Source organism: Ursus americanus, chromosome 16, assembly GCF_024610735.1.
Source record: "Ursus americanus isolate L20-20 chromosome 16, mUrsAme1.1.p, whole genome shotgun sequence".
NCBI lineage: Eukaryota > Metazoa > Chordata > Mammalia > Carnivora > Ursidae > Ursus > Ursus americanus.
The window spans coordinates 3,065,800-3,092,366 of record NC_142142.1 but is presented as its reverse complement, the minus strand read 5'-3'; the positions used below and the strand labels follow the sequence as shown (position 1 = coordinate 3,092,366).

The 26,567-nt window shown below is 39.8% G+C and overlaps 2 protein-coding genes across 2 annotated transcripts in view; one reads left to right on the top strand and one right to left on the bottom strand.

Moving 5' to 3' along the window:
* Positions 1-26,567, top strand: part of NLRP14 (NLR family pyrin domain containing 14) — a 62,429-nt gene that overhangs the window by 22,224 nt on the left and 13,638 nt on the right. The window contains 9 exon segments of the mRNA XM_045783091.2: positions 5,707-5,877; positions 6,265-6,435; positions 8,676-8,699; positions 8,701-8,841; positions 11,187-11,298; positions 11,300-11,361; positions 21,092-21,262; positions 22,442-22,488; positions 22,491-22,566. Coding sequence (XP_045639047.2) covers positions 5,707-5,877; positions 6,265-6,435; positions 8,676-8,699; positions 8,701-8,841; positions 11,187-11,298; positions 11,300-11,361; positions 21,092-21,262; positions 22,442-22,488; positions 22,491-22,566 — 975 coding nt within the window.
* On the bottom strand, positions 6,999-7,185 carry LOC123782739 (large ribosomal subunit protein eL39-like). The gene has a single exon (XM_045783022.2). The coding sequence runs from the start codon at positions 7,167-7,169 to the stop codon at positions 7,014-7,016; it is 156 nt and encodes a 51-aa protein (XP_045638978.1). The 5' UTR covers positions 7,170-7,185; the 3' UTR covers positions 6,999-7,013.

Here is a 26,567-nt window from a genome sequence, read left to right as displayed (position 1 = left end):
TGCCAGGACAAACTCTTTAGTCGATCAGGATAAGAGGAAGGTGCCCGAGAATGACAACTACAGCCTTGACTTTATTACTAACTTGAATAAAATCTTTTTAAAAGATTTTATTTATTTATTTGAGAGAGAGACAGCCAGCGAGAGAGGGAACACAAGCAGGGGGAGTGGGAGAGGAAGAAGCAGGCTCCCAGTGGAAGAGCCTGATGTGGGGCTTGATCCCAGAACTCCAGGATCACGCCCTGAGCCGAAGGCAGACGCTTAACAACTGAGCCACCCAGAGGCCCCTAGAATAAAATATTTTATAAGAGGTAGATAGCTTACGGACCAGTGGAAAATTTTTGCTTTTCCAGGAGTTTAGAATCCTTTAGCTTATTACAATTATTTATAATCCCGAAGGGCTCAAAAATGAGTCCTCATAAATATGAACAGGCTTTGGAAAAGTGAGTGCACACTTTGAGGTCGGAGTTTCTGCCACCCGCATGGGTTACCCAGCACACAGAGACTTGAGTTGACACCTGAACTACTAGTCCTCTTTTCTCAATTATAAAAATGTCTCTTTTATTCATTAACTTTAATAAACCTTGATAGGTTTGTATCCACAGCTTCATAATCATACCACACAGGGTTTAAATGAAATATCATTTAAAGATTTCAGCCCTAACTTCAAACATACAGTATGGATAAGATAATACATTGATTTTTGCTATCTTAATTTGAATAATATGAAAAGTAAACTGTAACAAATAGGTAAGAATGTAATTTTCTTTGAAGTTCAACATTTGTAGAAAGTTTTAGAGAAACATAATTATTTTTAAAAATATTTTATTACTCCAAGTTCCTAAAATCAATGTTTGGAAACTATATTTAAGTTAACATTAAAGACTGTATAACCGCCATTAACTAAGAATATAGCAAAGGAGAATGATACCTCAAAAGTTGATCCAGATAGTATACTATTTACAATACTGTCTGATTCCAAGATTTACAAGATTCCAATTTATAAAGCTGTTGGTCATTTATGTAACTCATTTTAATTATATATTCAGATTTATATTTATATGCATCTAAATATTAATATAAGTAATAACTATTTGACCTCCAAAGGAACTCTAAGAGTTATAGGAAGTTCTTTAGATTTTTTTGGTTAAATACAAAGCCGTATAATGACCTAAAAAAAACTGTTTGCATTTGTATTTCTCACTGTGGTAAATTCAAGCATAAGTCCCATCATCATCTTTTAAATCTCAGGTTACAGAACAAATGAACTTAATGATTTACGTTGCTTTGTATGAGGCCCTTGAAGCCTGCCCGTTCATCCAGAAGCTCTTCTTGCTGGAACAATTTCTGCAACCGTGTTGTTTTAGAAACAACTCTCCTGCCACCTCTCAATTTCTAATGCCTATCAAAAAAATAATCTCTCACTCAAACAACAAAAAAGACAAAATTCTTGGGCAACCTGGAAATGACATAGCAGACCTTTTCAGGAAAGAACACGCAGCTGTTGTGAGCGCCTGGGGCTCACCCTCGGGCAGCGGACTCTCCTTACTGTGGGAGGGTTGCTCTCTCTGTCCAGGCCTCTTGATCCAGAGATGCTAGCAGCACAGGGGAGCTCGCTCCACTGGACCTCAACTCCTAAAAGAAATTCTGGCATCTTGCATCAGACAGACTCCTCCCCAACCATGTTTTACACCACGAGATGCTTGTTCTTGGAACGTGGGTTCCTCCTCCTGAGTGACCTGCGTCTAGGACCACGTGATGGGCCTGCTGGTCAGAGCCACAGACAGAAATCAATGAGAACAACAACAAAATTATAATTTGCTTGCTTTAATCTTAAAAATTATAATTTGCCTGGAAATCTTCAGTCCTTGTAGGGGCACAATTAAGAGATAGTTGGGTCATTTCCGCAGCTGGACCCAAGTGGAAGTTAATGTGTCTCCTCCATTTTGCTGGCCCATATGTAGGGGTCAGTTTGGAGTCCCCGTCCTCAGCTGAGCTTTTGATTGAGTCATTGGTGGTTGAGGTTACATATTAATATAATTGAGACAAGACCTTCAAACTCTAGAAAAAGTTACGTGTTTTTTTCCTTATGCAGGTCAGAGGAGAGTATTGGTGATCTTCTGGTTTGACAAAATCTGTTCCATGTTTGTAACATTTAGAAATTCAGAAATACCAATTTGAATATTACAAGAGGGACACATTGAAACAATTGATCAAAATTAGAGACTTACTACTACTTAAGGGTTGTTTTCATAAGACATAGCAACAATTTCTAAAGTCCATGTGTCTTATAAGATTCCCTTGTTATGATAAAACAAAGTAAAAACTATTGTTACAAAATATTTTCAGACTTGTAATACCCTCTGCTTTTCTTTTTAGCTGCAAGGGAAAGGGAACATTTTCTTATGAGGCTGAGATTTCATTGGTCAAGAATTAGGAGGTCCATAGCTGAAATTGTGTTAGCACTAAGGAAAAAGAAGAAAGCTTGTAATATAGAAAGGATAAGAACAAGATAGATGTAGGCCATGTAATATTTATATTCCAGTTCAAAACCTTTCTTTAAAGTTTTTTTTATTGTTTCTATTTTTTGCTTCTTACATGCACTACATTGTTTCATTTTTGTGTGATGTGTGTCCAGAAGTGTGCAAGTTATATTGCCCATCTTTAATTGATTAGTTATTACCCTTCAGGGCTCCCCCCCTAAATATATGCTTGAATTACCAAATCCAAAAGGATTAAAATATTTAGAATACCTTTATGTAAGTCATTACAGTCATACAGTTGCCAGCATGTTAATTTAATCTCGTATTACAGAAGCTACATAGTTTACATTTTGAGCTCTTTCAAAACTTTTCTCATTTTTTTGTCATGGCAACACACATGAATATGACCAACTTAATTTTACATACTTTTTATCAATGTATATGGCTACCTTTTTGTTAGACTCTTCTTTCTCACTTTATAAAATCTTAATTTCGGGTCATTGTATTATTGGCTGGTATAATTTTTAATTACTGTTTTCATGAAATATATGTGAATGATAGGCTTTAGGACTTTATAGCCTTCAGCTGCCCTCACAGATGACTGACATCTGATCTGGGTCTTAGGTCTCCATTTCTGTTCTTAGCATTTTGACTTTGATATTTTGCTTTGTAGCATTTGGTATTCTAAAGAGAAGTCTGAGGATAACCTGCCAGTTCACTTCAACCTTTACCTTCCTTCCCACCTTCCCAATTCATAGGCATCTGTTTTCTCTCATTGGTGTTGTCAGGTGTTTTCCTAACTGTGGCGTAAAAGTACTTCTCGAACTGCTGGCAGCCTTTTCCTGCTCAGACATTATTTAAATTGGATTTTTATTTTTATTTATTTATTTATTTATTTATTTATTTTTTAAAGACTTTGTTTATTTGACAGAGAGACAGCCAGCGAGAGAGGGAACACAAGCAGGGGGAGTGGGAGAGGAAGAAGCAGGCTCCCAGCGGAGGAGCCTGTTGCGGGGCTCGATCCCAGAACGCTGGGATCACGCCCTGAGCCAAAGGCAGACGCTTAATGACTGCGCCACCCAGGCGCCCCAAATTGGGTTTTTAAAAATGGTTTTAGTTCTCGTGCTCTGTTTTTCAAGAGCCTCTCTTAGTCATTGATCGTAGCTCTTTTCCTATGTAGATCTTTTTGTCATTTTTTAAAAAGATGATTTATTTGAGATAGAGCGAAAAAGCAAGCGAGTGTGAGCGAGGGGGGAGAGAGGCCGAGAGGAAGGGAGAAGGAGGCTCCCCACTGAGCAGGGACCCTGACGTGGGGCTCCATCCCAGGACCCTGGGATCATGACCTGAGCCAAAGGCAGATGTTTAATCCACTGTGCCACCCAGGCGCCCAATTTTTTTGTCATTTTAATCTTTCTTTCCCCTTCCTTCTTGGGGTGTTTCTCAGATTGTCATTGATTTTTGTTCTTTATTGCTTGAAATATGGATTTCAGTTTTCTCTTGCTTTTTAAACCCATCGCACCCTTTTTATCTGAAGCCAGCTCCCTTCTCAGTCTGACCTCCACTTAGGATGTGCTCTTCTTTCAGAGAATTTGCATCTTCTTGTACATTTAAAGTGTAAAGCAAGCCATTCTAAACATTTTCTTCTGCTTCCCCGTTTTTTCTTTTTCATAAATGGTTCTTATTTTCTGTCCCTTAGTTAAGCTTTAATATTTTATCCACAGGCCCCATAATATTGGAATCTTTTTCCATCTAGAAGACCTCTGTCTAAACCCAGTGTTTCCCTTGTTTCTCTAACTGCCGGCTTGGCTGCTGATATAACACTCCTTTGTATCACTCTGTTTGAGCTGCTGTCACCAAATACTACTGACTGCATGGCTTAAACAGAAATTTATTTTTCACAGCTTTGGAGCCTAGAAGTTCAAGATCAGGGTGCGGGGGAGTGGGGGGTGGTGCATTTCTAGTGAGGCTTCTCTCTTAGGCTTGTAGATTAGCCCCCTTCTCACGGTGTCTTCACGTGCCTTTTGGGTGTGTGCGTATTCCTGGTGTCTTTCTTCTTATAAGGACACTAGTCCTGTTGGATCAGGAGTCCTGTCTTATGACCTCATTTAAACTTAATTATCTCCTTAAAGACCTTGTCTCCAAATACAGTCACACTGGGAGTTCAGGCTTCAACATATGAATTTTTGGGAACACAATTCAGTCTATAACACCTTTTCAGGGCAAGTTGAGATTTTCAGCCTTAGGCTGTGTCCTAAGTCATCCACTGAAGTCTAATTCTGGACCAAGGAGGCTGCTTCTCTTTCCTACTTATGTACACGCTTATTTTGATGAAGAGAAGCAATTCCTGAGGGACTGAGTCGCTAAGTGCTTCATTCAAGGAAGTAACTAAAACAACTCCAAGTTCCCGGAACTTGCTGCCACCTGCCGCCTCTTACTAAGAGCTGGCGGGCCCAGCCTTCTCCCAGTGCAAGCTGTCTCTAAGTAAGTCTCCAGAAGTGTGGGCTCTGCATGCACTGCTTCCTTTCTTCTTCTGCTTCCCTTCTTTATTTTTAGAAACTATTTTATTTCTGATTCATTTTTGCTTTTACTCTTAAGGACTGGGTTCTGCAGAAAACATGAATTGACTCCCACGAGTAGGTGAGCTCTTATTGTGGGAATCACAGCTTCTGCTCCTGACTTCCTGCCCATTTGTTTCAGAAGTCAGAGTGCAAGGACACAGCATCCTTCAGTCCACCTTCCATGTTGTAGTTGGAAGAAATTCCTCCTAGCTTAAAAATTATTATTTAAAAATATTTTTTAGGGGGCACCTGGGTGGCTCAATCAGTTAAGTATCTGACTCTTAATTTCAGCTCAGGTCATGATCTCAGGATCATGGCATCGAGCCCCACATTGGGCTCTGTGCTCAGCAGGAAGTCTCTTTAAGGATTCTCTCTCTTCTCCCTCATGTGCAGACTTGCTCTTGCTCTCTCAATCTTTAAAAAATATTTTTAGTATAGTCATTCATATTTTCATAGGGAATTGGGGAGGTGGGGATGGAAGAGACAAGCCTCCCACCCCTCCCCTTCCTGATTCTCTTATCAGAGACTTGTGCTAAGGAACTCACTCCATGTGGGGAAGCTGGTCTTCAGAATGGGTCACAAAGCCTGGGAGACGACACCCTCTGGCTGGTGAGTGGTGGTCATAGCTCTTCTCTGAGGAGGGTCATCTGTTCTTTGCTGTTTTCCAGCTTGGAATCCTGCGACCTAACTACAGTTTGCTGTCTAAATATCTCTAAGGCTCTCGTCAGAAGCCAGAGCCTGAGATTTCTGAATTTGTCAACCAGTCACCTATTGGATGATGGAATCAAGCTGCTGTGCGAGGCCTTGGGACATCCCAAGTGTTACCTAGAGAGGCTGTCGTTGAGTCTTGCTGATTTGTTTTCCGTGGAATCCTTTTGTGCAGTCTTGTGTGGCTTAGTGAGGAGCTGAAAGGGCAAACTGCTTGGGCCTTGACCCGACTTGGCTCATTTGTCAAGCCTGTGTGAACTCTACATGAAGACCTCCTTTGCTTCCTCTTTTGACTTTTCAATGCTGCTGTTCTTCATGACTGCTTATTTTTACTATTTTCCTCCTCCTCCTCTCCCCTGAACGTTGCTGCAGTGGCATTTGTGATTTTAATAGGTTTGAAAAGGTCGATTCTATAGTAGAGGTGTAAGGGCTGGAAGTACCAGCCAGTGTCCCTGCAGAGGAGAAGAGAAACAAGAACTTTGGGATTTGACTGATCCCTTCCCATCTTTCTCCTTCAGCCTAGAAAGCTGTGGCCTCACAGTAGCTGGTGGTGAGGATCTTTCTCTGGCTCTCATCAGCAACAAAAGGTTGACACATTTGTGCTTGGCAGACAACGTCTTGGGAGATGATGGAGTAAAGCTTGTGAGTGATGCTTTGAAAAATCCACAGTGCAATCTCCAGAGCCTCGTGTAAGAGTCTACTAGGTTTCATGCTTCCGATGTATATTACATTTTGAAATTTATTTTTTTTAAAGACTTTATTTATTTGAGAAAGAGCATGAGCAGGGGGAAGGGCAGAGGGGAGAGACAAGCAGACTCCCCACTGAATGGGGAGCCTGATGTGGGGCTCCAATCCCAGGACCCCGAGATCATGACCTGAGTGGAAGACAGACACTTAACTGACTGAGCCACCCAGGCACCCCCTAGCCACCCTTCAAATACTTGGTTGTGGAGAGACCTTTCTATCACTGCAGAAAGTCTGTTGGACTGTGCTATGTGAGATCTGGCAGGAGGAGGAATTCAGTAATTCACAAATCAGAACACAACAGCAGTTCAGCCGAAAGTCTCACATTTATTACTGAACCAACTTACTGGGGTAAAGGCAAAGTAACAGAGAAAAATCATCTCCCTGGTAAAACATATCTATTGGCCAGGTAGGAGGGATGTTAACAGAGTGAGAACAGGAACATGTGGGGAAAAAGAAAAAGGATAGGAACGTGATCTTCATGCAGCTTAAATATGGGTGCCATCTCAGGAAGTGTGATGCCTTACAGACCCAGCTTGGTTCTTCTCCAGTGACGCCTCTTGGAGTTGTACCTGATTTTATTACCAGTTTTCATCTGAATCCACTGGGGAATGGGACGATTCTGCTTTTGTTTCTTGGCCAGGAATCTCTTGATTCTGAAAGTCTTGTGAGAAGACATGGCGAGGAGCAGTCAACCACACACCAAGATGGCAGCGAAAAGGAGAAACAAAGCTGAAATGTATTTTAAAAGGGAGAATGTTATGAACATATTCTGTTCCCTGCTTTTTCCCTTCTGTTTTCCATAATGATAATGAAGATGACAAGAATGATGGTGTTAATAACTGCCATTTATTTTGTCCCTACTCTGTCCTGGGCCCTGTGCTAAACTGGTTTAATCTGTACAAAAGTACCTATTGGTGTCACATTGGCCACCTGAGTTCTAAGTGCCTCATTGGACAGGTAGGAAATGTGAGGCTTAAAAAGATGATGTAGCTTGCCTAACGCTCACAAGGTGATGGATTCTGAACTAAAGCCTGCCTGTCCAGCTCCATATTCTGGGCATAGAACAGGTAAGAGTGTGTGTGTGTGTGTGTGTGTGTGTGTGTGTGTGTGTGTGTATACATATGTATAGACACCATTAAACAGAAATGCAGCATCCCATGGTATGGGTGGATCACAGTGTGATTATTTTGTTCATGGCTCTTAGACAATTTTAGAATTGATGATGAGCCAAAATTTTTATTTTTTCAGATATGGTTAAATTTTCTCCAGATTGTTCCTATTTCCTGAGCAGTCTAGAGGCCTGTATTTTAATATCTTCACTGGGTATCTATTTTTTTGATCAATATTATTTAGATAATTGAAAATAACTAAAAATTTGATGTTGAGCATCTTTTCAAATGTTCTTGACCTTTAGTATTCTAGGAATTGCCTCTTCATAGGCTCAGTTTTCCTCTGGATGTTTTCTGTTATGTTATATGCTATGGTTATTGATAGCACATATACATTACAGCCATTATTTTTTATATATTGCAAATAACTTACCTAGTGTGTTGCTGTATTCCTAACTTTCTTATGGTCATTTTTAGAATACAGAAGTTTAAAATTTTTGTGAAGTTAAATTACCTTCCTCCTCATGACTTCTCAAAGTTTTGTCATAATTGCAAATATCTTTCTTTAAAAAAAACCTGTCATACTGTTTATGGTTTAATTTTTAAAATGTTGAATTATTCCTAATTTGTTATAAGGCTTAAACTGACTTCCCCCATATGTCAGGTCTGCCTTCCCAAATTATTTATGGTATAATAGATCTTTTCCCTACTGGTTAGAAATGCCACTTTCATTACGTACAGAAAGTACTTTATTTTGATGACTCCCATTCTGTCCCAGATGCCTGCTTTGCTCCATGTAGCCACCTCGGCAACAGGGCACTGTATTTCTGCACGGTGTAAAGAGGTTATTTCATTTATAGTAAGAAACATTCTGAAGAACATGGGTCCAGTTTGTGCAATTTGGTGCAAACCTAAGTATCCCAAGTGAGACCAGCAAAGATGTAATGAGGGAAGAGGGTATCTGATGAGTGTTGGCAAATAGATAAGGGACCAGAGCATGAAATCTGCAAAGGTAGAAATCTCTGGGCAGGAAAGCGGTGATTCTGTCTTTGCTCACACTGTGCTTCCCCCAGGCTGAAGCAGTGCCACTCCACTTCACAGTGAACTCCTCTCGTCTGCTCTCCTGTGCGACAGGAGCCAGACATATCTGGATCTGGGGTCAAACTGGCTGTGAGATGATGGAGTGAAGCTTCTGTGTGATGCCTTTTGGCATCCAAGCTGTCACCTTCAGGACCTGGAGGAGGTTTTCTGTGACCTTCCTTTGGGTGCTTTCACTACTGTGAGGGCAGGGGAGATGAGGAAAGAAGGGATGAGCTGAGTGTCTGTCAGAGAAAAGAATAAACAGCTGATTCCTGCTATCTCACCCTGCCTGAGACAAGCTGGGGAAGTATGTTCATCAGATTTTTCTTAACAGTTACTAGAGTAATTCAACCTCCCTCAGGGAAGGAGGACCAGAGACAACAGACTGAACAGCAGCCATTTTATTTATATATACGTGTGTGTGTGTGTGTGTGTGTGTGTGTGTGTGTGTGTGTGTGTGTGTGTGTATTTATATTTGGTTGTGCCCCAATGAGTCTACTGTGTGTCCTCTGCCTTAACAGCCATAAGGCAGAAACTGTGCTCTACTAGTTTTTCAGGTTTTGGTGTTCTTCAGTTCAGGTTTATAACTAGGTCAACTTTTAAAGAAACTAGGAAGGGATTTTTTTTTTTTCCTTTTGGAGAGAGTCTGCATGCATGAGTGGGGTGGCTGGGGCAGAGGCAGAGGCAGAGAATCTCAAGCAGACTCCAAGCCCTGCGCAGAGCCGTACGTGGGGCTCAATCTCACGACCCTGACACTGTGACCTGAGCTGAAATCAAGAGTCGGATGCTTAATGGACTGAGCCACCCAGGCACCTGCTAGGAAGGGAATTTTTTAAAATATCCAACTAGCCAGTCATTATTAAACAACTGTTTTTATTCTTATTCTGTTCTCTCATTCTGTGGGTGGGTGTACACATCCATGGTATGTGTATATGTAATTGTGATTACTGTACAGATAGGACTTCAAGGTTTCCTTTTCCTAGGATAGTATTTCAGAAACATTTAAATACTTGTATACAAGTTATCTTATTGGATATTGAATATATCTTATCAATCTTATTGAATATTCAATATCTTATTGGATAATGGATGTACTATATTTAGTATTTAATATTTCATTATGTGAATATTGTGGCTAGAGTGAAGCAATATAGAGGTGTCATTTAGTGATCTCAGTTCACTTTCCCACCAGGGTCTCCCATGGGACTAGTCACCTGGGTGAGTCATTACGGGTCTAACCCCCAGCGTTGTTTTTTTTAGAACCACAAACTCTAGATCGTTGGTATACCCAGAGGTGTTTACCTGGACCGGACTGACTCAGGATAACCAAATTTCCACAAGAATGTAACAGTTGATTGTCACATTGGTAAACACCAAGGTGATTGAACTCTTGGGTCCAATAAGTACCTGTACTTTCTTTAGGAAAATATATACAGTGTGATTCTCTGAAGTTTCCTTGATTATTATTCAACTGGAAGACAAAATTTTACTTCATGGAAATTGTTACATCCGATACCTTTACTTTAGCCACAATTTCTGAGTGACCTGGACACACAAGATGTTCGCTGAGCCCACTTTCTCTCCTTACCATTGCTGTAAACACACAGACAAGCTTGTGCTCTCAGCTACCTTCACAGCCTCTATGCAGGCCATGCCAATTCTCTCAATTAAAATGTACAACAAATAGAAGCTACATTCTGAGGGCTTTAAAGGTTTTTGCTAAGGTGAGGCACTTGCCCTCCGGTAACTCATACAATGCTGATGGCAGAGAAATAAATACAAAGCCAATTATAACACAGTCCACGTGTTATTATAAAAGTCCCAAGGAGCAAGGAGTGGGACAGAGGGGACTGAGTTACCCTAGCCTTGAAAGGTGAAGAGGATGTTGTATGCAGATATCCTTGGCAGAAGACAGAAGGGACATGAAGATAGGTGCGGTAGATTTGGAGAAAAAGAGTAGATGGATATGCTTGGTGAATAGGTTGGGGATGAAACATGGGAAGCGAACACTTGAGGGCCGATTGCGAATGCTCTTGAATGCCCTACAGAGGATCGAAAGTATCTTCTTACATGTAGTCTGCTGCTTCTTGGAAAACAGCACTTTAAGATAGATTCCTGGGAAGTGTTTTTATTTCAAAAATATATTCGAAACTGAAAGCCCAGAGATCTGTGGGTTCCTTGGGTAAGCTTCTATTCTGTTTTGTTTTTTGGTTTTTGTTTTTTTAGTTTTGACAGAAAAAAATGTTTATACCCTTGATTTGGGAAGCTTGGTGGATAATAACCTATTTGTGGGAGAAAGGGGCTTTATCCACTGTGTTTTTTTTTTTCCTGCTTATTAAGAAATCCCATTTGTTTCTGCTGGTCATGTTAGACATTCCTCTGTGTGTCCTGGATTGTGGAGAGAAAAGGGTCAAGAAAAAGACTCAGATAACTTGGCTTCTCTCCTAGGAATAAATTAATTAAACTTCACAATTAAGGTCTCACCTCTTTTGTATTTCTTGCAGATTGATGGGCTGTGTTCTTACTAGTACGTGTTGTCTGTATCCGGCTTCTGCTATTCTGAACAACGCACACCTGCGGAGCCTGGACCTTGGATACAATGACCTGCAGGATGATGGGAGTAAAAATTCTGCATGAGGCTTTGAGACCTCCACACTGCAATATTCAGAGGGTTGGTGAGTTCAGTTTTCCATTAGGAAAATGATACCTATTTGGTGGCTTGTGTGGCTAGAAGAAATTTAGTACATGAGCGAGGATGATAAATGGGATAAAAGGTAAGTTACTCTCAGAAATGAGAATCTGAATTTCAGATATATGGATCAATGTGTATTATGTGCTGTTAGTACTGAAGCCATATTTCACATTTCTTTGTGTCCTACTTAGTGCCTTGGACAGAGTATATATTAAGTAAATGGTACTTGCTTTAAGGTCTTCCATGTCCTGTCATCCTTCAGATATTCTATCTGTCTTTGAATTTTTCTAATTAAGGTGAAGATTTTGGGGCACCTGGGTGGCTCAGTTGGTAAAGTGCCCAACTCTTGATTTTTGGCTCAGGTCATGATCTCAGGGTCGCGAGACCGAGCCCTGCCCTGGGTGTGGAGCCTGCTTAAGATTCTCTCTCTCTCTCTCTCTCTCTCTCTCTCTCTCTCCCTTTCCCTCTCCCTCTCCCCCTCTCTCCCTCCCCGCCCCTCCTCCCCTCATCCCACCCCAGCTTGTGCTAGATCTCTTGCACGTGTGCTCTTTCTCAAAAAAAAAAAAAAAAAAAAGATTTTGCTAATCATTTTTTATCTGGAAAAATGCTATCTATGCTGGTTTTTTTTTTAAGATTTTATTTATCTTACAGGGATAGCATGAACAGGGGTAGGGTAGAGGCAGAGCAAGAGAGAAGAGGGAGAGAACCCCAGCCACTCTACGCATCGCGTCTGATGCAGAGCTTGAGCTCATGACCACGAGCTCATGCACGACCTGAACTGAAATCAAGAGTTGGCTACTTAACCGACTGAGCCACCCAGGCGCCCTGCTATTTATGCAGGAGCCCGTGGTCTAATAAAACCTTATCCTGTGTTTTAAGTACTTTTTATGTTTAATCATATATTGTTTAGATGGTTTTTAAAAAAAAAATCTTTAACGGATATTGGCTAGTACATTTTTACTTACATAGCATGAATTATTGACCTCTGGGTCAAGAATTTTGCTCCATATGTGGGAAACCTAAATATTATGTTTCCCTGACTCTTAGAAGAAGGTGCCACTTTACCTATGTATCCATTGACTGTTGATATATTTTTATCACAACAATGATGATATTGTAACTACTGGGTCTGGAATTTAATTTTATCCTGCTTACAACCTAATAAATTAGGCTATCAGTATTTCTTGGATACTGGCAGGAAACACAGTATCGCATCAGAGACCAAGCACTTTATTTCTCCTAGCATCACAGCATAAGCACTAGTGTTTCTGTGTCCGTTTCCTTTGTCCCCAAGTCCCACAGGGTGGATGTGGACAGCTTGGGTGGACACCTGCACATGGTAGTGGGTTATGTCCTAGGAGAGAAACATGGAGCTTGGGAGAACCACCATTTTATAGCAGGCACTAAGCAAGCCTGCTCTTTGTCCTGGAGGGAGACATTACCTCATCCTCATTGCATACACACCCTGGGAAATGGCCCATGTGAAGAGTTGTCAGGGTCCTGCATTTTTGTCAATGAAACATGTAGGAGACCAAAAGACCCACAGAAGAATGTCTTCCCGCAATATTCATCCCTTTTTTCTGCACAGTAGAGTCTTGGTTAATTTTCACATGGATATGCCATTCCACTGGCCACTCTCATTAATCTGACCAACAGAAGTTGGGGCCAAATCTGTTCAGTTTGTCTCCTACACAGTTTAATTAGGGCCACCATCATTAGGACTCCAAGCACAGGATTAGGTCAGACTGCAGTGTTGATTTCAGCTATGCCCTCAGCATCCTGGACTCAGCCAACTGAATGCAGAGAGGACCAATAGGTCTTGTTATCTATTACAACTCACGAAAGGGGGTTTGGGTTGACCTGCTTATCTTGGTATTTTTGGTAATAAAGGGAGCAAAAAATTGGCCCAAAGCAGTCCCATCCCCAATAAAGAGAATCAGTGGTCCATACCTCCACATATAACAAACATATAACCTGAAGGAACACAGCTCACTCCAAAGTGGGATGTGGTGGTCTGTTGATTTGGGTCACCATTACGGTGGTTTGGTTATGTCAGGTAGGTTGGCAGTGTCATCAAGTAATTACAGATGCCTTGTTAGCCATACATGGCATAACTCAGAGCCGTACTGGCATCAGGTGAAGCTTATGAGTTTGTATCAGACTGAAACAAGGTTGTACCAGTTGTGTGTGTACACATGTGACAGGGGTCCAGGTTTGGGGGCTGCCACTGATGACATCAGGCTCAGCAGAATAGTTAGGACCTGCCGTGTCGACTTGAGATTTTCCATTTTCACAGCATGTGGACAAACCTGGCAGTGGGTCAGGTTGCCAGCTGCAGCTGCTACTTAAGCAGACCGCATAATTTTGCCAGGCAGCAGTGCTGGGTCTAGGGAAGGAAAAGAAGTCATGAATTGTTCTTCCTACTCCCTGCACCTTCCAGGTTCTGAGCTGTTCTTCCCCAGGTGTTGGAGTAACTGTTCTTCCCCACAGTGGTGAAATCAGTGTGTCTCATCCCATTGCCTGTAACTTGGCTTTTTCTCCAATCATCCCCTAAAAATCTGCCTATGTTCATCTGTTTTGTTTCTTAAATTCCACATATGAGTGAAATCCTATGGTATTTGTCTTTGACTTATTTCCCTTAGCATAATACTCTCTAGTTCCATTCACATTGTTGCAAATGGCAAGATTTCATTTTGAAGGCTAAATAATATTCTGTTGTGATATATATGAATATGAGATAGATATATATCTCACATCTTCATTATCCATTCATCAGTTGATGGACACTTGGGCTCTTTCCATAATTTCACCATTGTCGATAATGCCTCCATAAACACCGGGATGCATGTATCCCTCTGAATCAGTATTTTGGTGTCCGTTGAGTAAATACCTAGTACTGCAGTTGCTGGATTGTGAGATTAAAAAAAAAGAGAAAGGCAAACATAAAACAACTCTTGGGGCGCCTGGGTGGCACAGCGGTTGGGCGTCTGCCTTCGGCTCAGGGCGTGATCCCAGCGTTATGGGATCGAGCCCCACATCAGGCTCCTCTGCTATAAGCCTGCTTCTTCCTCTCCCACTCCCCCTGCTTGTGTTCCCTCTCTCGCTGGCTGTCTCTATCTGTCAAATAAATAAAATCTTAAAAACAAAAAACAAAACTCTTAACAATAGAGAACAAACCCTAGATTGATGGAGGAAGGTGGGTGGGGGATGGGCTAGACGGGGGATGGGTATTAGGAGGGTATTAGGAGGGCACTTGTGATGAGCACTAGATGTCGTATGTAGGTCTACATACTTACATAGGTGTAAGTCTACACCTGAAACAAATATTACACTGTATGTTCACTGAAATTTAAATAAAAACTTAAAGAATGTTTATATACAGAAAAAAAAGATTTGCCAAGTCCATATATTAAACATTTTCACCATGAAATATAAAATACATAGAAACAAGCGAATAAAGCTGTTTAAAAAAAAATGTGCATAACCTCACCCAGGTCAGTAAACTGAATTTGCCCAGGGAACTAAATTCCCCTGTTCCTCCCTTACGAATTGCTTCTTCCCTCCTCCCTAAGAAGTAACCATTATCCTGATTTTTGTGGCCATCGTTTATTTATCTGCACAGTTACTGTGAGTGTATATAGTCCTAAGCAATATAGTGTTGAATTTTGCCAGGTTTTGCATTTTATATACAGGGAATCCCACTCTATATTCTTTTGTGTTATGTTTTTTTTTCTCATTGTTACGAGTTTGTCATCCAGTTGTTTCATGTAGTTGTAATTAGTTCATTTTTATTGCAGTAGAGTATTCCAGTGAATGACCATACCACAAACTAACCGTTCTGTTATACCTGGACTTCTGTGTTGTTTTCATTTATTTTATGAACAGTGCTGATGAATATTTCAGTAATTAATTCTCAGGCACATACATATATGTTTATCCAGCATAAGTAGGAGTGGATTTATTACGTCATGGGGAAAAGGTTTTCAAGAAGACTACTAATTTATTCTGCCCCCGGTAGTGGGTGGTAGTTGCTGTTCTCTATTCTTGCCATTTTCTCTGACTTTATTTTTAAAGTTTTAGTGAATCAGGTGTGAGTTTTGGCATCTCACTGTGGTTTTAATTGATGTGTCTGGTTAAAGAGGTTGAACACCTTTTCATATACTTAATAGCCATTTGGATTTCCTTTTGTCGAGTTCCTTTTTCACTTATTTTGTTCATTTTTCCATTTGGTGAGCCATTTTTGCCCTTACTGCTCTTGATCTGTAGTGTTCCCCCCCCCCAATATATTTGGTTATGAGCCTTTGTCACTTATATATGTGACAGTAACTTGGGCTTTTCTTTTTTTTTTTTAATGATTTTTTATTATATTGTGTTAGTCACCATACAGTACATCCCCGGTTTCCCATGTAAGGCTCGATGATTCATTAGTTGTGTATAACACCCAGTGCACCATGCAATATGTGCCCTCCTTACTACCCATCACCGGTCTATCCCATTCCCCCACCCCCCTCCCCTCTGAAGCCCTCAGTTTGTTTCTCAGAGTCCATAGTCTCTCATGTTTCATTCCCCCTTCTGATTACCCCCCCTTTCTTTATCCCTTTCTTCCCCTACTGATCATTTTAGTTCTTATGTTCCATAGATGAGAGATTCATATGATAGTTGTCTTTCTCTGCTTGACTTATTTCACTTAGCATTATCTCCTCCAGTGCCGTCCATGTTGTAGCAAATGTTGAGAACTCGTTCTTTCTGATTGCTGAGTAATATTCCATTGTATATATGGACCACAATTTATTGATCCAGTCATCTGTTGAAGGGCATCTCGGCTCCTTCCACGATTTAGCTATTGTGGACATTGCTGCTATGAACATTGGGGTGCATATGGCCCTTCTCTTCACTACGTCTGTATCTTTGGGGTAAACACCCAGTAGTGCAATGGCTGGATCATAGGGTAGCTCAGTTTTTAACTTTTTAAGGGACCTCCACACTGTTTTCCAGAGTGGCTGTACCAACTTGCATTCCCACCAACAATGTAGGAGGGATCCCCTTTCTCCACATCCTCTCCAACAATTGTTGTTTCTTGCCTTGTCTATTTTTGCCATTCTAACTGGTGTAAGGTGGTATCTCAGTGTGGTTTTGATTTGAATTTCCTTGATGGCTAATGATTTTGAACATTTTTTCATGTGTCTGTTAGCCATTTGTATGTCTTCATTGGAAAAGTGTCTGTTCATATCTTCTGCCCATTTTTTGATTTGTTTATTTATTTCTCGTGTATTGAGTTTGAGAAGTTCTTTGTAGATCTTGGATACCAGTCCTTTATCTGTAGTGTCATTTGCAAATATCTTCTCCCATTCCGTGGGCTGCCTCTTAGTTTTTCTGACTGTTTCCTTGGCTGTGCAGAAACTTTTAATCTTGATGAAGTCCCATAAATTCATTTTATCTTTTGTTTCTCTTGCCTTTGGGGATGTATCATGAAAAAGGTTACTTTGGCCGATGTCGTAGAGGTTGCTGCCTATGTTCTCCTCTAGAATTTTGATGGATTCCTGTCTCACATCGAGGTCTTTCATCCATTTGGAGTTTATTTTTGTGTATGGTGTGAGATAGTGGTCAAGTTTCATTCTTTTGCATGTAGCTGTCCAATTTTCCCAGCACCATTTATTGAAGAGACTGTCTTTTTCCCACCGGATGTTCTTTCCTGCTTTATTAAATATTAGTTGCCCAAAGAGCCAAGGGTCCATTTCTGGGCTCCCTATTCTGTTCCATTGGTCTATGTGTCTGTTTTTGTGCCAGTACCATGCTGTCTTTGTGATCACAGCTTTGTAGTACAGCTCGAAATCCGGCATTGTGATGCCCCCAGCTTTGTTTTTCCTTTTCAACAGTTCCTTGGAGATTCGGGGTCTTTTCTGGTTCCATACAAATTTATGGGGCCTTTTATGGAACTGAAGAATTTAACTGTGACATCGGATTATTCTTTTATTGTGAGTGCTTTTTGTAATTGTTCAAGACATTTTTCCCGATGCTGGGATTATGAAGACATTCTATTTTCTAAATGTAAAAGGCAGCTTATGAAGCATTTGAGACTTTAAAATATGGTTGGAGGTCAGTCCAATTTAATATTTTTCCTATGTGGATACTCATCTTTTCTGGCAAAATTTATTGACTCTTTTTCTTCCCTCACTGTTTGGCAGGGCCACCTTTGGTATAAGTCGAGTCTTCATTGGTGCATGGGTCTGTTGCTGGGTTCTCCCTTTGCATTTCCAAACAAAATTTTAAATATCGGCTTACTAAGTTACACACACGTGCATGTGAACCTCTCCTTGTACCTGTGCCTACCCATATGCTGGCATTTTGAATGGAATTGCACTGAATCTATCAATCGTGACAGATCCTTGTTTACTTAGCTCTATCAATAAAGCTTAGTCCTTTTTCCTGTAGTGGCTCTCTATTTTGCTGTTTAACTTTATTTCTAAGTACTTGCTATATTGCAATACTGTTTGGAAATGGGTATTTGTTTTTAAAGATTTATTTATTTGACAGAAAGAGAGCACAAGCAGAGGGAGTGGCAGGTAGAGGCAGAGGGAGAAGCAGGCTCCCCACTGAGCAAAGAGCCCTGTGCGGTGCTCCATCCCAGGACCCTGGGATCAAGACCTGAGGCAAAGGCAGATGCTTAACCCACTGAGCCAGCCAGGTGGAAATACCCCCCGGAAATGGATATTTTTGTTATTTTTTCGTTTTATTCTTTATACATAGAAACACGGTTGGGTTTTGTATATTAACTTCCCATCCAGTAGCCTACCACGTCCTCTAGTTGATTATAACTGCTTATTCATATTTGTTTGGATTTTCTAGGTACAGAGTCCTCTTTTGGGAATAACAGTTGTTTTGTTTTCCCCATTTCTATTCTTTTCCTTTTTTCTTTTTATTGCCTTAGTATCTTGTAAGACACGTGATAGAATGTTAATATGTCTGGAGATAGTGGGCTTCCTGTGTTATTTTCAATGTCAAAAGCAAAATTTTTCAAAAGTAAAATTTCAGTGTTTCTCTCATTTATTAATTTAAAAAGGTTCCTATCTTTAGTTTGCTAAGAACTTGTCTTTATTTTCTTTCTAAATTATGAATACATGTTGAGCTTTATGAAATGTGCCAAATGTGGTCAATCACATTGATTTTTATTATATATATTAGATCTTTTTTTGGGCTCAAAACCAACTTGGTCATGATATCTCTTATATACATTGTGCAGTTTATTTTGTTGATATATGACTATTTTAACTAAATCTTTGTTTATAAGGAGGTTATAATTTTCTTCTTGTGCAGTTCCCATCAAGTTTTGGTATCCAGATTACAGTATTTTCGAAAAATAAGTTCGGGAGCGATCCTTCTTTCTTTTTCCTGGGAGGTTTGTGTAAGATTGGAATTATTTCTTCCTTGAGCTTCGTAGAAATTTCTGGTGAAGCTATATGATCCAGAATTTCCTTCGTGTGGAGACTGACTTCTGATTCTATTTTTATTTATTTATTTATTTATTTTTTATTTTTTTTTTTTAAAGATTTTATTTATTTGACAGAGATAGAGACAGCCAGCGAGAGAGGGAACACAAGCAGGGGGAGTGGGAGAGGAAGAAGCAGGCTCATAGCGGAGGAGCCTGACGTGGGACTCGATCCCAGAACGCTGGGATCACGCCCTGAGCCGAAGGCAGACACTTAACCGCTGTGCCACCCAGGCGCCCCTCTGATTCTATTTTTTAAATAATCATACATTTATATAAGTTTTCTCTTACTGATTAATTTTTCATAAGGTTATTCCTATGATTTTATCCATTTCATCTAAATTTTAAACTCTGTTGGCAAGTGTCTGATATTGTCTGCTCAACTTCTGATTATCTCCAGTGATTTAGACATCTGGTGATGTCTCTCTTCCTGATATTGGCAGTTTAAGCTTTTTCTCATTTTACTTTTCAAAGAACACAACATTGATCTTCTCTATGCATACTTTTTATTTCCTTAATTATTTCTCCTTTTGAGTTTATTTTACCATTCTTCAAGAATTTTTACTTCTTTATCAGAGAGAGAGAGAGCACGTGTGCATGCTTAACAGCACAAGCAGGGGAAGTGGCAGGCAGAGGGAGAAGCAGACTGCCCGCTGAGCAAGGAGCCTGATGCGGGACTCGATCCCACAACTCTGGGATCATGACCTGAGCCAAAGGCCGATTAACCGACTGAGCCACCCAGGCATCCTTATTTTACTGTTCTTAAATTCTTGAGCTGGATGGTTAGCTCATAAATATTTCCTCCTTTTCCAACACTTACGGGGTGTGACTTTTCCTTCAAATCATTGCATTAACTCCATCCTATAACTGATATATGTAGCATTTGTTATTATTGAGTCTAAAATGTTTACCTTCCCTTATGATATTTTTTCTTCAATCCACTGGTTATTTTAAAGTGTATTCCTCAATTTTCAAACGTAAGAGGAGTTTCTTGTCATCTTTTTATATTTAATCTCTAGCATTGTGGTCTGAGAACATACTGTGCATGATTACAGTTCTTTGAATTTACTTGCTTCGTGACCCAGTCTATAGTCCGTTTTTATATATGTACCATAATGCACTTAATATGAAGAGTTGTTGGTTGCCGTATTGTATATAAGTTAATTAAGATTGTTAATTCTGTTATTCAAATCATCTATTTTTAGTGATTTTTTTGATAATTCAGTTGTTCTGAAAAGTATGTTAAAATATCCATTATAATTGTAGAATTGTGTCTTTCACTTTGTAGTTCTGTTAGTTTTAGTTTTCTATATTTTGAGACCATTATTAGTGACTGCAAACTTAGAATGATTGTTTCCTGATGAATTCTTGAAATTTTTTATGTCTCATAGTGCCTTTTGCCCTACGGTTTATTTGTGTGATATTTATCTTGTGTCATAAATAGTGGGAGTGTTGCTCTACCACATTAATGCCAGTTCTGTGTAGGCAGTAACTTAATTTTTTTTTTTTTAATACTCAGCGCCTATATAGGCACTCAATTGTCGAATGGCTCGGTAAAAAGTGAAAATTAAAATTAGTTGGTTGGCGATATCATCAGGTATAGAAGGTTGAGTTTAACATACTTCTTCAGTTCATGGTATTATTATATTGTTATTGGTTTATGCAGGGGTCCTCTAATGACTATTGGTTGGGTAGCTGGTTAATTTATCTCTTTTAACTATTCTCCTTCCCCTGTATAGGCAGCTGGCCTAGTGTGTTTGAAATATGCCATAGAGTTGTGAGTATCCTTGTAAAAGATGTAATTTTTTTTGGTGTATGCATTTTTATTTGCATAAATGGCATGGTGCTAAGAGACCTCATTATATACCTTGCTTTTGAAATACTCAGTATCACATTTCAAAAGTCTACTTAAGTATCTATAATTTTTAATGATGATCAAAGATTCAACGGCTTCAGCTTTTCTTAGTGTGCTTCCCTTTTTATTCCCTGGACTATAATTATGTACTTGCAATTCATGATTTAGGAAGGAATATATTCAGTCTATAAATATCTAGTAATAATGAATATTATAAGTACTTACATTCTTTGAATTTACCCTAATTGTGACCCCCCCCCCCAATTTTTTTCTTCTTCTTAAGCTTCTGGAGTCGTCCTACACTCCCAGCCCACAGATCTACATGCTTGCTCTATGGGGTAAATTTAATTTTATCTTCAGTCTCTCTTCCCTTCAGGTTGGAATACTGTGGTTTGACCTCCCTGTGTTGTCAGGATCTCTCCTCTACTCTTAGAAGCAACCAAAACCTGATAAAAATAAACCTGAGACAGAATACTTTAGGGCATGAAGGAATGATGAAGTTATGTGAAGTCTTGAGGTCTCCTGAGTGTAAACTGAAAGTTCTAGGGTAAGTCTTCATTGGCTTCTCAGGGCGAACGTTTCTTGTAACAAGGGATTTGGGAAGCCACTGGTTTACTGCAGGCCTAAGGATCAACCTGAGTGGGTCCCTGCTTATTTCTGAGGCCCTTATTTTTTTTCCCATAGGACACAATTTTGAGAGATCTACTGTAGCAACTCTAAAGCCAGACTACCTGAGTTTGAAATCTAGCTGGAACTTACTAGATATTTGAACTTACACTAGTCTCCAACCTCTGTGTTTTGGTTTCCTTACCTATAAATGGGTGAAATGATTATATCTATCCATGGTTTATTGTGAGGATTGATCAGCTGAGTCAGTAAGGCAGTACACGTGTTCCCCTACTACTGAAGGTAGAGTGTTCCTATGAAACCTTTCATAAGCCAAAATGGTATAAATCAGAGAAGCAATTACCATTAATTTAGCTGGAAAATTTTTTGAGCATTCCGAGACCCCCAAAATAACCTCTTTTAGGCTTTTCTGATACCTTAGGACAATACGCACAAAATAAATTGACATAAAAGCACTGATACCCACAGACACAGTTCAGAGCTGCAGCAGCTTGGTGCTGAGGTGCATTGTAGGTCCTGGGGAAGGAGCTTGGAGGGGCTGCTCTTGCTGCTTGGGTTCCTGCTGCCTCTATAACGGCTTTGCAACCCAAAAGCCAAATGCTGTTTTCCGTGTGTGTGTGTGTGTGTGTGTGTGTGTGTGTGTGTGTATGTGTGTATGTGTGTATGTGTATGTTAAAAGCAAAAATCTTTGGACTTCCTTCAGTTATCAAAAGCAGCTGCTAATGTAGGTCTCTCATAAAGGTGAAGTCGTGTAACCACAACCTTTGGAAAAGCAGAGGTAGGATACCTGTATTTAGAACCGTGCATATAACACATAACAGGGTTGTGTGTTAGCTCTTGTCATCATTAGCAGTACTGTTTTGCTTCAGTAGAAAAAGGCTCTTCGAGGATCCTCTTAAATCTTAATCTATTTCTACTCTATATTCCATTTTCCTTCACGTGCTGTATTCCCTCAGTGTATCCCTCACACTCCCTTGCCCCACTCCCCATGTTCATTTGTCTCTACTTCAACAGTCTTTCTCTGAGAAACAAATTCTTCAGAGAAATTACCGGACTGTGGGAAGACAGTACAAGAAGAGGTGCTCCCTTGTTTTCTCAGGGTGTGCAAAGACACGTCTGATGAGGAAGCCCAGAAGTTGCTGGACGCTCAAGAGTTAGGAATCCACACCTTATCGTTAAGGGTGATTATAATGATCACAGTGGCGAAGGTGGTTCCTGGTAGTGGTGCCCCTGATTTTAGAAAATGAGATAAGGCCTCAGGGTGACAAGGCCTGGGGCTCTTAGCCTTAGATGCTTTGTGCCCAGACAGTGTTTGGTGTCCGTTGGATGTAGGTGAGTCACTTCTCTGTAAAATGTCTGTTCTACTTCACATGGGGGTTGAGAGGCTAAAATAAAATGAAAAACATAAAGCTCTGTAAAAAGTACAACATGTTTTTAATTGGATGCGAGAAGCCTGGAAATGAGACTGGAGGGCCAGGCCAGGGCAGCTAGAGCATCTGGCTTCCTTTCTCTCCCTTGCACGGATGGCTTACTTCACAGCCTCACCATCTCTGGCATGTTTTACTGACTACTTTGGTTTGTGTTCCGGGGGCCACTGGGTCTAAATCACTTGGGTGTTTCTTAGAATGCAGATTCTTGAGCCCCATATCGGACTTACTGAATCAGAATATCTGGATGAGGGTCCTAGGAACTGGCGTTTTAAATTATTTCCCAGGCAAATTTTAGATACATTACTATTTGAGAATTGCTGGTCTCAACTGAAATGGGAGTCCACTTTCTCAGGGAACATTTTCTGTAGCCTGTTGTGAAGATATCAGATATAGGATTATTGGGATTAGAGCTAAAGACATGTTCTTCCGTTTGACAGAAACCTGACACAGTAACATTTTCTGTGAAAGACTAACTAAACCATTTCAGAGCATCATTGAGGAGGGTAACTTCACCATTTTCTTTTATAAAGTTATGCAACTTTGATAGTAGAACCTGAAAAAGGTAGCACTATAAGGAAATTCACAGTCAGATGTTACTTATAAATATATATGCAAAGACTAAATATAAATATTTGAAAATTCCAAGATTCAATTTAAATATACCATGAATTAGGGATGCCTGGCTGGCTCAGTTGATAGAGCATGTGACTCTTGATCTCAGGGTTGTGTTTGAGTCCCATGTTGGGTGTAGAGATAACTTAAATATAAAATCTTAAAAAATATATACCATGAATATATTATGATTTAGAACAGAAGGACAAGAAGACAAATAATAGGAGGAATGTTATAATTTATGATACCAATTGATTGATGGAAAAAGACTAAATAATCACTTCATTATATGCTGATGAGGCATTTAATAAAATTCAATCTTGTTTTTTGGTCAGGTACTTATTTCAAAAAATGATATGGAATTTTTACCTTGCACTATAACAGCATACTAGAAGCACAGTCATTTAAATTTTGGAAACATACCTGGTGTCCCTGCGATCATATAATCCACAGGCCAGGATTAGGGTGAGGGGAGTGAAGTACTTACTGGAGGTGGGTGTGGGCTGGGGCCAACCTTGTGCAAGTGCAGGGTCAGACTCTGTCTTTAATTTTTTGTATTCAGTTATCATGGATATTTTGCATTAATTTTGACTTACAAAATATTCCACTAAAATGTTTATCTTGATTAGAGTCTTTCCATATCTTCTTAAAGTTGTGCATCACCCAAGTTACTCCCCTCATCCTAAATCCAGCCCTGGAGAAGGAGGGGTTTGCGATTTCAAATAGTGTAGTTATGGAGTCAAAAAGGATAGTCAAAGAATCAAACGGTGATCAAAATAAACTTTAGATTTGTTGGATCTTTTTTTTTCTTTGATTCTTTACATTTTCTTTTAAATAAATTTATTTTGTAAATTCTTGTTACATTTGAATTTATTCTGTCAGTATGTTACCTTCTTAAGTTAGATTCTTACTGATTTCTAGCTTTTTTACTATAAGCATTAAGGTAAAAATTTCCCTTAATACATATTTTAGCTGAATTCCCATGCTTGAATATGGAGTATTTTCGGTAGCATTCATGTCCAGATATTTCCTTACACTGGGTTTTTTTTTTTTCTATGACCCATATGTCAAACAGAAGTGTTTGTAATTTCCAGACTTCAGGGTTTTTAAAGTTACCTTTATTATTTTTAACCTAATTGAGTTATAAGATAATGTGTTCTGTTGGAAAATATTTTTTTGAAATTAGGTAAAACAGACTTTATGGCCTGCTGTCTAATCAGTTTTCTGTGTGTTTCAAAAGAATGTACACTTTCCTTACCTGAGTGGCCTACACATACATATACACGTAAACACCCATTAAATCCAGCTTTTTAATTATGCAGTTCAAATCTTCCTGTACTAATTTTTGCTGTTTAATCAATTATTGAGAATGTTTGCTTTAAATCCTCTAATATGATGGAATTTTCTTTTTTTTTCTGTACTTTAAATTTTTGCTTTAGATATTTTGACGCCATGGTTATCCAGTAACTATGACAGAATTATGTCTCAGGCAGATTTGAACTTGCCTTTTGTCAGCTTAGCAACCAAGGAGAAACGATGTCTTTTATTATACTGCTTTAGTTTAAAATGTCTTTCAAAGACTCTAATTGGTTCACTATGGTTCCAGTGGTGGAGTAAAACACACTTTTTAGGGATTTAAAATCATGGCTCTTACGTAAGTGCAGAATGAGCACTTGTCAAAGACTTCTCAATGCATTAGTAGGGGAACCAGTGGGGCGTTGCTCTAAAAAGCATTTAAGGAACGAAGGTGTATATGTCCGTCAGAAATGGCATTTTTAAAAAAGTCAGAATAACATTTCAAGGTAAATATAAAACTGGTAAATGTCCGGGGTGCTTCGGTGGCTGAGTTGGTTGGGCCTCTGACTTTGACTCCAGGGTCCATCATATCCCCAGGTCCTGGGCTAGAGCTCAGGGGTTAGTCAGCTTGTCCCTCTGCCCCTCCCCCAGTTCGTTCTCTCTCTCTCTCTCTCTCTCTCTAAATCTTTAACTACTTTTTTTCTTTTGAAATGTCCTACAATGTAACAAGTGAGCTTTGGGATTATCTTTCAGTCACACAGAAGTCCTTTGCACTGCTAGCTCATAAGAATGATTTACATTGCTATCAGGTTTCTACAAAATAATCTCTACACCCTTAGCTGTGAATCTCCTGATCAGATAGCAGATTGAGAGTCAAAGAACTGTTAGATTTTTTAGTATGCCTCAGTTTATCTTTTTAAGAGCTTATTTGAGGGAAATCAGTTTCAACTGCGCAGCATCAAAGGAAGTGGCAAGAAGGGCTCCACCCAAAAACAGCGAGGAAAAAGTCTTTTAATAGAGGTGTGAGAGCAGAACAAATTATTTGAATGGCGATAGCTTATGCGTCATAAGCTTTCTTTGGAAAAGGCTAGTTGGCTGTTTGTGATTGGTTGTCCTTAGGTTTCTGTTTACCTTGAGGCATTTACAGGTTTATGTTTTGATCTGCTTGGCTAGTGTCAGCACGCTATGAAGGCGCACACGGGAGTGTCCTTCCGCAACGTCAGCTTCATTCAGTCATAAAGCAAAGTTAGCATAATTATAAAGCACCATGTGATTAACGGGGCTTCTTATAAGACACACAAAGCAATGCACAAGACAAGTCCTACAACAAACAACCTCTGTAACAAACCGAACGTGTTCTGTCTTCACAAACCAAACGTCAAGTCAGCGCATTGTTAAGTTCCTGGCCCCGTGTAGGTTGGCTCTCAGCACTTACTGCTTGTTATGTTCAAGTGGTGAAGGATCGCTGTTCTTTGCAGAGATCAGAGCCTACAGCAGCTAACTTTTTGAAGTGGTCAGACATAAAGGGGTTAGTGCTTGGAGAGTCTAACAGTTGCTGCAAAAATCCTGCCTTGTTGAAGGTATTAGTCAGTCTTGGGCCCTCGCAGACCTGCTCTGTTTCTGCTGGTTCTAAGTTCTGAGGGTGTCATCAGCCGGTGCTGGTCTTTGCAATATCTGGTCTCAGCTGAAATGCCCTAGTTGCTTGTGTCACTGCTTGATGCCGTCTTGCTCGCTACAATTGACTACCACAGGCTGCTACGATTTTAGAAGCATTATGATTTTCTTTATATAGATTTTATTTATTTATTTGACAGAGATAGAGACAGCCAGCGAGAGAGGGAACACAAGCAGGAAGAGTGGGAGAGGAAGAAGCAGGCTCACAACGGA